The 9,218-nt window shown below is 46.5% G+C and overlaps 5 protein-coding genes across 5 annotated transcripts; 4 read left to right on the top strand and 1 right to left on the bottom strand.

Annotated features, from left to right (window-relative positions):
* Nucleotides 1–1,464: 1,464 nt before the first annotated feature.
* BBBOND_0302590 (hypothetical protein) lies at nt 1,465–1,686 on the top strand (the record flags this gene model as incomplete). The annotated part of the gene is made up of 1 exon (XM_012913087.1): nt 1,465–1,686. One exon carries the CDS (start codon nt 1,465–1,467, stop codon nt 1,684–1,686), a length of 222 nt encoding a protein of 73 aa, XP_012768541.1.
* An 88-nt stretch (nt 1,687–1,774) lies between these two features.
* On the top strand, nt 1,775–2,245 carry BBBOND_0302600 (hypothetical protein; the record flags this gene model as incomplete). Its single annotated transcript, XM_012913088.1, has 1 exon — nt 1,775–2,245. The coding sequence occupies one exon, from the start codon at nt 1,775–1,777 to the stop codon at nt 2,243–2,245; it is 471 nt and encodes a 156-aa protein (XP_012768542.1).
* A 194-nt stretch (nt 2,246–2,439) lies between these two features.
* Nucleotides 2,440–3,141, top strand: BBBOND_0302610 (hypothetical protein; the record flags this gene model as incomplete). The annotated part of the gene is made up of 4 exons (XM_012913089.1): nt 2,440–2,499; nt 2,551–2,801; nt 2,853–2,889; nt 3,097–3,141. The coding sequence occupies 4 exons, from the start codon at nt 2,440–2,442 to the stop codon at nt 3,139–3,141; spliced, it is 393 nt and encodes a 130-aa protein (XP_012768543.1).
* A 546-nt stretch (nt 3,142–3,687) lies between these two features.
* Nucleotides 3,688–4,596, bottom strand: BBBOND_0302620 (hypothetical protein; the record flags this gene model as incomplete). Its single annotated transcript, XM_012913090.1, has 1 exon — nt 3,688–4,596. The coding sequence occupies one exon, from the start codon at nt 4,594–4,596 to the stop codon at nt 3,688–3,690; it is 909 nt and encodes a 302-aa protein (XP_012768544.1).
* A 1,463-nt stretch (nt 4,597–6,059) lies between these two features.
* On the top strand, nt 6,060–8,909 carry BBBOND_0302630 (hypothetical protein; the record flags this gene model as incomplete). Its single annotated transcript, XM_012913091.1, has 1 exon — nt 6,060–8,909. The coding sequence occupies one exon, from the start codon at nt 6,060–6,062 to the stop codon at nt 8,907–8,909; it is 2,850 nt and encodes a 949-aa protein (XP_012768545.1).
* Between the last annotated feature and the right edge of the window lie 309 nt (nt 8,910–9,218).

Genomic DNA, 9,218 nt, shown 5'->3' on the forward strand with positions numbered 1-9,218 from the left:
AAACCGCCACTCACGCGGGAAATGCCAACATCCGCAACATACCTGCAGCAGGCTGTCACTCCCAAAACTCTACCGACTATTAATCTATCTTCGTTAAATGACACCTAGCATCACAATGTGCAGACATAACGCCACTCCATGTCTTGGTCACATCCGCGTCAACGCAAAAACACCCTGCAGCGGCTGCGAGGAAACAGCATAACTCACCGTACCCGGCAGCCACCAGTCAAGCCCCAAAATCCCACTTATCCACAAGTACAACATACAAGTCAACAACAGCGCTCAAGGGTATCACTGCAACGTAATTTGCGAAAATCCCGCCACCGCTCGATACACTCTCATCCCTAACGTCCAACCCTTCCCGTGACTCATCGAATCGCAAATCTGCATGTTATTTGAACGTTACGGTATCTGGTAACGCGATTATTGCGTAATTAGTACGCAATGGGATCGCCTACATATGAACAAACTGGCATTTTACCAGACAACATGTCGCCCCACAGCACGGACCACCACCCTAAACGCATCCCTAATGCCTCTCTCACGCATCACAAGCCACAACAGCTCCACCGCGCCACCATTCGACTCTAGTATGCGTAATAAAGCCATTGCATCAGGCGCATCTCATGTCAATACCAGGTTGTAGCGGTAACTCACGTTACCCATCATCCGTGTTCAGCCACCTACCGTTGACAACCCAACACTACCCAAACAACCCAAGCAGCACTGCAACATACACCGCTTGCCATAATCATCGCACTAATTAACAAACCAATATCCACGCAGCACAACCGACGTTACATCCCAACATATAGCCATCGCCTTCATAAAGTCGCATCACCCACCCAGACAAGGTAGACTCTCAAGTAGGGTCAACCATTGCTTCCGAAGGTGGCAACAGGAGCCTGTCCTGGAACCCATATTCTACGCGCACCGTACCCATATCCGCAATGCCCCGTAATCGCTGCTAAAGCTGGATAGAGGTGTCGTACTTGTACAACTGGCCAAAGCGGGCCATGCCCTGGTTTGCCAGTCCACAAGCATGAGCGGACACGAAGAGAACCAACAACAAAAAGAAACAATCATACAGCCGAAGAAATGGTACCTGGCTCATTAATTACAAACTACATGCAGCGGCGCGAAAATTTTCAGGGACCAGCAATGTCACTACGGATCCGCGGTGAAAATTACACATGACATAATTGCATAAGACACTATACATACGACATTAAGTAGGTAGTAGGAATGCAAATCTGACCCAAGAAACAGTGCTGAAATGTTAACATTTCGCGGCTGCACTAGCTCCTATGATGAAGGCATACCACCTCAACAGCATGGTTGGATTCTCGAAATCCTTTGCCAGGCACCTCCAATATAAGGCGCGATTAGTATAAGGATAATCTAGATATCATTATGTAAAATGCCATCTCGGGGGGCCCACTTATGCGATTATTATCAGTGATGATGAGCTCCAATGGCTACCGCGTGCGGCGCGTGATCGCGGCCTTTATGCTTGCCTGCATTAGCTCATCTAACGGCCAGGTTGTAGGCGATCCCGAAACAGGTGACCCCCGACTAGTGGAGCACCTACGGCAAGAGGGATTCCACACTACGCCGATGACGCAGAATTCTGAGCATGGTGACAGCCTTAGGGTCACCTTACTGGGCCTGCCGAAAATTTACTAGTCGCTTGACGACGTTATGTTAGCACATCCGCCTATCTGATGCTTCACCTAAAATTAAAAAAGCTGACGCAAATGCGAGCCATACACTCATGCGTGATGTCGAGGACATTAGCACTTTGCACGGCACCTACACGGAATTGAGCAACATAATTCATGACCACCGTGCAGTAACTAGGCGCAAGAAAAGAAAAAGCCTAACACGGGAGAGGTATGCCGAACTGCAAAACGCTTTGACGAAACTAGAAGAACAATTCAAAGGCATCGAACAGGTGGCATCAGACATTTTGAGATTCGACAATGCGGCGTACTTTAGAGCAGCAATCAGACAAGCGAGCATATTCATTCGGCAACACACGGATCAAGGGTCTACGCAGACTCACGATGAAGGGACAACGTGGGTAGGCGGCGACAAATCAGCATTAGAGTCAAATACGGCGGGAGCTACACGAGGGCGTCTAAACGATCTGCTTCAAAGTGCTTCTACAGCTGACGAAAGCAATGACACGATGCGAAAACTCTCAATATTCAACGTGACTACGATTTGTATTACGACGAATTGAAGGACCTGGTAAATGCGTGGGATATTTAGGAGTGTTACGCATATATCCATGATATGTTGCAAGAGATGCGCCAGCAATCTACACAAGCATCCGAATTATTAGTTGAGCAACGGCAGCTGGAGGTAGCCTTCGAGGAGTACGCAACTCTTGTTGACGCCAAATCTCTGACAACTGATAGTTGAGATTTGTTGAATATGCTGCATAATCTGAAGTGGCTTAAAGGCAAGATAAACAAAACACAAGATGGCGATGCTGTGAGCACGCCCTTACGACTGACACCTGAGTCGCAGGTAACGACACTGCAGCAACCCAATGACAAAACTGGGGCAAGCCAGAGGAGTGAAAACATAAAGTCAGAAACAAAATCGGATGACAACGCATCATCACCCGATCCAGCCATTCAAGATGAGGCCACGCCCACACCGGAACAAAACCAACCGAAAGAGCCCAATCCAACGGATGTGAAGCAACCCACACCATCGCCGGTAGCAACCGACTTGCAGACGATAGCTGTAGGAGATGTCACGGATGCGTTATGCGGATTACCAGGCAATAAGTGGGATTGCCAACAATATTCATGGCACAACGGTTTCTAAAAGTGTATCAGGGTTTGCGGCAAGGGGGCCATGGTTGTTCAAATCATGGTAGCCGCAGATATAATGGCGGCTCTATGAGTTACAATTGCCTCGCCACTGTGCTACGCTGTCATAATGGGTTGGGTATCTAATGTGTCTATGAGCAACTGATTTGTGAGTTGCTATGCGTCGGAGAGACGGTTATTGCTCATGATAGTAACTCGCTGTCTGAACGCTTTTTGCATTATTTGCATGGCGCGCATCGTTATGCTGCAGAGGGTATCAAATGCGACTTCCGCCTACCTGCTCACAGCCATCTAGCGCGCATATGCATGGCATGGAAAGTGAGCGATCCCCGTGGCTTATAACCAAAGTAGCTACATCAACAAACATCACGCAAAGGTTTGGGGCACAATTACGACATGCATATTCAATAAATAACTATGAGAAGACATTGAGTCGCTATGCGATACAAGATAGAGTGCGTTCATAGGCACAGGAATCAATAGGCGTACGTTTCATCAATGAGTATGACGCCGAGCCCCGCAAAGCGGCAGCAACACATAAAAGACTTCAGGAAACACGAAAGAGTGCACATCCTGATGTATGCAATGCGGGTGCCAACATCATGTCGGATATATGGATATCGAAGCGCGACTCGGAACAACAGTTCGCTTAACTGCGTCTTGAATACAATTCAAAGGACACAAGAAACTGTTTTAACTCATATGGTGCACACAGTCTTATGAATGCACACTGAATTCAGAATGCGTGCTATCACTACACTTGGTACATTAGAGATGCGTCGAGAATGCCACCGTTGCCACGTCGCTCGTAATCCGGCCTCACTATCCCCCATTGTTGATCTTATTCCGCAGCTTTTCTGCGTCTACCTGATTGGCCGGGTTTTCGAGTTTTTGCACTCTTCGCAGCTTGTACAGGGTCCACAGCTGTTTCAGCTACTAAAGCTTCTTCAACTACAGGTTGCTTAACTGGTAGCTTCTGTACAATATCAGATCCATAGAAAATGTCAAATCCTGCGAGATCGTACGTTTTATGAAATAAATCTGCATCCAAACCTTTAAACGTTTCGTATATATATGAACCATTCATGCCAGCCCGGCATTCCGACTCTTCGTAACCTAGAGGTCTCAACACGTCCCCAGCGGCCTTATATTCTACTGTAGTGCTCCACCACCCGCTTTTAGAGAATACTGCATTTGACAAGGATTGCATTCCGGCGTACAACATAGGCGCCATCCCAACGAGAACCACTGCGCAGGCTTCCGGGTCTTTTGCGCACGACGCTTCCCACGTCGCTTCTGCACTGTACGCAGACTTGTACTTGTCAGGGTTTTTTATATCATTCAAGAGCTTCCCAAAACCATCCATGACGTTGCGTAAGCTCTCTTCGATGTATTCAGGTCTGGCACCCTTGACTCCTACAACGCGTGCGTATTCCTCAGAGTATCTTGCCAATAGATGTTTAAACCCAGTGTTTGCGGTACTAGCCGGAGTATAGAATCTACTCAGCAATTGTTTCACGAACAGGTTATCTCTCAGCTCCGGTTTCTCTAAAAACTCCCTAGAAATGCTTTTCATTTTTTCGAGAGCTGGCAACTGCTTATATCCATCGGAGTGTTTTGAGAATAGATGATGAATTGCGCCAGCCATAGCCTTCAAGGTGCTCTCGCCACAACTTCCCTTCAGGGCCATCAACCAGTCGATGCCCTCCTTGAGGTTGTGAGGAGCTTCGGTCAACGAAGTGTATACCATTTTGTAATGATGCGCTCTATGATTCTAATGTTATAGACGTCTTAATATTTTCTACGTACAGGTAGGTGTTTAAAGAGTTGTGACTTGATGGAAGATCAGCACCACGCACATCCCTTGGCCATCCACTCTATACGTTTGTAGTTTAAATATGCACAGCAATATATACACAAAATAGGCGGGATTCAAAGGCGCTACGACGACAATTGTGGTCTGGCGCGACCAGATCTGCACAGTTAAGGTGGCATGCAGCACGCATGTCGTTGCTTGTAGAAAGTATAGGATAACGTGTGACACGCTGAAGCTAGAGCTGTTGGCACTATTTATGACAACGCATTGAAAACATCGTCGCTATGACCCATTATCAGTCGAGATTTCCAATTTGCTGTATCTGTCATTAAAGGGCGTCAGCCTTCCTAGTTGTGCCTGACATGACATGAAGCAGTTAGACGCAAATCGATTCCCAACACACCTTAGTAAATCCTTTCAACATTTAATGTAATAATTGCCCTATTGTCAGTCCGTGCTCATAGCGCTGATCTGAGTGTCTCGGATTATGTGAAGCGGAGTATAATTCCACATGGCATTGCCACGGTGCAGCAGCATACTGGTAGATGCGGCCGACCTATCTCAATGCCTCTAGCTACAAGCATCCGGATCTGGTGCCCATCGATCGAGCTATGGTCCTCACGTCAACCTAACCTTTGCGTTGTCCAGCAGGTTGCGTCCGCCGTGTCTGCTTTTCCCTTTGCCATTATATGGGCAAGCTCACATTTCGTACAACTTTTCTCGTGTGTTAGAGACCTGATGCACTCACTAAATCTTTTTTGGGTGCACGTTTTACCTCATCATGTTGCCAAGGGTATTTGATATCGTCCGATGATGATCATCATTTCTGGAAATGAGTCATTGACACGTACGAGATCACATTTGGGTGCGCTGTGTGTCATCACATGAGTTAAGGCCTAGAAGCCTGTTGCCATCTCCACCTCTCTCTGAACACTTTCACTAGGTATCCATATATCAGTTTCGTGAAATTACGCTTGTCCATTACTTGCTTTGTTTGTAATACGGATATCTTCCACTGTTGCCGTGTATTTCCGACGATTGAATCTGATCAGTTACGGCCTGTAGACTGGCGCGATTACCCCTCCATGAACCGGATGCGACAAATAATGCAAAAGTACTTCTCACAAAATTTTGTATGCGATGTCTCTCATAGCATTGGTTGATTTAATCGGTTGATTTTTTACGTTCCAAAGGGGGACGGAAATTTCTTCGGTGGGCATCCAGACAGCTGCTGTCATCATCACCGAATTTTCGCCATTTACAATCATACGCGACCACTTTTTATCGACATGTGCCGATATAAAATACTATTTGATTCTTTAGAACCGCACCACATTCCACGACAATTATAAATATAGGGGCTCTGTTAGGCATTGCAGCCTACTGCGCTAATCACAATGGGTACATATCGCGTGGCTAGACATGTGTTGATATTTTGCTCGATAAATCTCTATTTGATGAGACCTATTGTCGCAGTGTTCTGTGATTTTGGAGATCCGCATGGATTACTTAGCAACAATGCTCTCGCCAGATGCTACATGGATATCGACAACATTGCGTCCGTGATATTGATATGCCCACGACGAATTAACGACGCGGACTACATCTTGCATCCTCAACCAACGGCAGATGATCGGTCTATTGTAAATACGTACGCAAGTGATTATGGTGAATTTCGTTCCGTTCCCCTTTCGGATGTAATAAAAACTGAATCCGGGAGCAATCTTGTATGGTTTGGCTCCAAGGAGTCACAAACCGAATTACATTTCAATTTCCCAATTCATGAATTATTCGCCATAACTAAACGTTATTTGGTCTTCATTTGCGGCCCGCGAGATTTAGTTTTAAGTGATGCGCTGAAACGTCATCTTGTCCGCATCAATAGCAGTCGCTTCTTCGAGAAATTTCCTTGGACTCCAGCCGAACCATTGACTAACGAGATATATCAGATAGGAAGCGGATTGGGTGTACTTGTTTTGTACAGAGGGCAGATGCATGTGCCTTTTCAAGGCTGTGGCAGCCGTCCCTCTACACTGTTCGCTCCGGATGAGGTGACTGTGGACCCTGTCACAGGTACCCGTTCATGTTCGGCAACTCCCATGTCTAAATCGCCTATTGGGTTTGTTTGCGAAGATCAAATTCAGCCCGAGAATTGTATGAGATTCCTCCTAGATAAGGATGGCAGCGTGGTGATTACTCCCGAACCGTATCCGTATTGGGATATCAAAAACCATGGGCCTTGGGTGGTGGCGCGATATTTCGATGACTTAGCACTGCCCCCTTTCCACGGCGAATGCAGGTGCATAAATTCCGAAACGGGTCGGCTGAAGGCCAAGATTGAGATTCTTTCGGAAACCGAACACGTTTGTGACATTACCAGCAAAATCTTCCGCAATCGTCTGCGACCCATCAGTGGCCCTTGGTGTGCTGTTGTCCTTCACCCAGGCAGCACGTTGACCATAAGGTTTCCAATACCTCTTGTAGAGCCGGCATTTATGTATGAGGATTCTCCGGATGTCCCATTCTCCCAACTGCCGTCCGCCTATGAATACGAAACCGAATTCCTGCCGAATAATTTGGCGACTATGCGGCAACTGAAATCAATTCATGACATTGATGATTACGATGAAGTCGGGTACAATGAAACCATTGCTGGCGATGCCCTCGAGCTGGATGTCTCCCAAATGTCCCGTGGGGAGGTGAAGCTGAAGTATCATCTCGACAAACCGCTTGCATTACGAACAGGGTTAAACTCGTTTGTATATCACTGGACATTAAAATCTAGGAACATGTATGTCTCGGATCAAATTCGCGCCATCGTTGAGGTGACATTTGCGTTCAACCATGAGTACACAAAGCTGGGTTGTGATAGGTACCAAAGACAAGCGTTCGATCAGCGCCTGAGCAGGAATTATTGCGCAACTAAACGGATGGGAAATGGCATAGGGGATGTTTACGAATGCTCGCTACATCTTTGGAGGGACGCTTGGAGGGCTGGCATTTATTGCAGATCTGATGAGAAGTTGTTGCCAGCTAACTGTAAGTCTAAAGGTTACTATCTGTACTCCAATAATATTATACGTTTTCCCGTGTCTGTGCGAAGTGCTTTGCCTTACCCTATTAGAGGTTTCCAAGTTTTCAATTTTGACTTTAGGCACGATATCCCTGTGAGTTACGCTTGTATGTGTGTCGATAGCCGTGGTTACGAGACTGCTAAGCTTGTTTTGGAACACATCCATGAAGAAACTCATACATACAAAGTACGCCGTGAAGGGGCGTCTAACATGTTGTTTTCTTACGTGTCGTTTCCCTGGCACAAGACCACACTATTGCTTGAAGGAACGGAATATACATATATGATTGTACTTAGGAGCATATCCAAAAAGTCCATAAAACTAGACGTGGGTACAAGACTGTCCATCACCTGTGGTCTAGATCCCTACGATCATACCATTGCAAGCAATGGAAATGTAACAACTACATGGCTGCCAAGCATGCCTAACGAATTTCATTATATTGTCGCCCATACGTCACAAGGACGTAAACTTATTGCGAAACTACACGGGGATGCCATTGCTGCGACGCCTGCTGGGTTCGAAGTCGTTGACAATGATTTACCGGCACATCAGGAGTTGACTATCACATCGCATAGAAGTGCTATTTTGGTATCAAAAGACCCACTTCACAAAAAGTATGTCCCCATGAGGTTTGTATGCGGCAAGACGCTCAATTCGTCGGATTTGTCCATAGTCACTGGTAACGCGTCAGGAATTCCCATTCGCCGCATAACAGAAGCATCTTCACGATACACCTGGAACATCGTTAAGGTCAAAGTGGAGACCACGGACCCTTACATGCAGGGCTGCGGCGTTACATACGAATCCACTGAGTTGTTCAAGCCTGAGACACCCAAGCTCTACGATGCTGACGGAGAGCCTCAGTTCGGTTGCAAGATAGACATTCAGGCTGCGGGCGAGGCGGCGTTCTACTGCCCAGCACCATACGTCCTGGACCCACCCGAATGCTTCTACCAAGTATCGGTGAACGGTGAAGTAAAGAACCTGGTAAACATCAGCCAGTCTTTGGTAGCGTCACATTCCAATCACTTTGTTATTTTGCGGTTCGACGGTGAACTCATTGGACCTGTAGAAACGCTGCTCCAGACGCCGCCGTTGGAGTGTCGCTGCGTCACCATAAAAGGCATCGTTCTCTCCACCATACATATCAAGAATTACTACGCCAAGTAGTGACTCTTACAGATTTGGCAAGCTTTTTTGTTAATTACACCAATCGGTTATTGCTTGTTTATGTTGTTCTCTTTGTTGGTCGGGCGGTTACTGTGGTAGCATTGCTTTGGGTGGAATGTGGTAATTGTGACACTAAAACTCATAGCATAGTCTAGTGTAATCTATTTCGTGTATATGTATTGTGGTTGTTAATAAATGTTGTTTTGAGGGTGAAATGTTAGCATGTATCACCACAGTATCACTCTCTTTCTCACTACGTGATCGAATGAGATGGGATATAGCAGTCAGTGTATTTGGTCACAATTTGAA

This window comes from Babesia bigemina (genome assembly GCF_000981445.1).
Source record: "Babesia bigemina genome assembly Bbig001, chromosome : III".
NCBI classification, from domain to species: domain Eukaryota; phylum Apicomplexa; class Aconoidasida; order Piroplasmida; family Babesiidae; genus Babesia; species Babesia bigemina.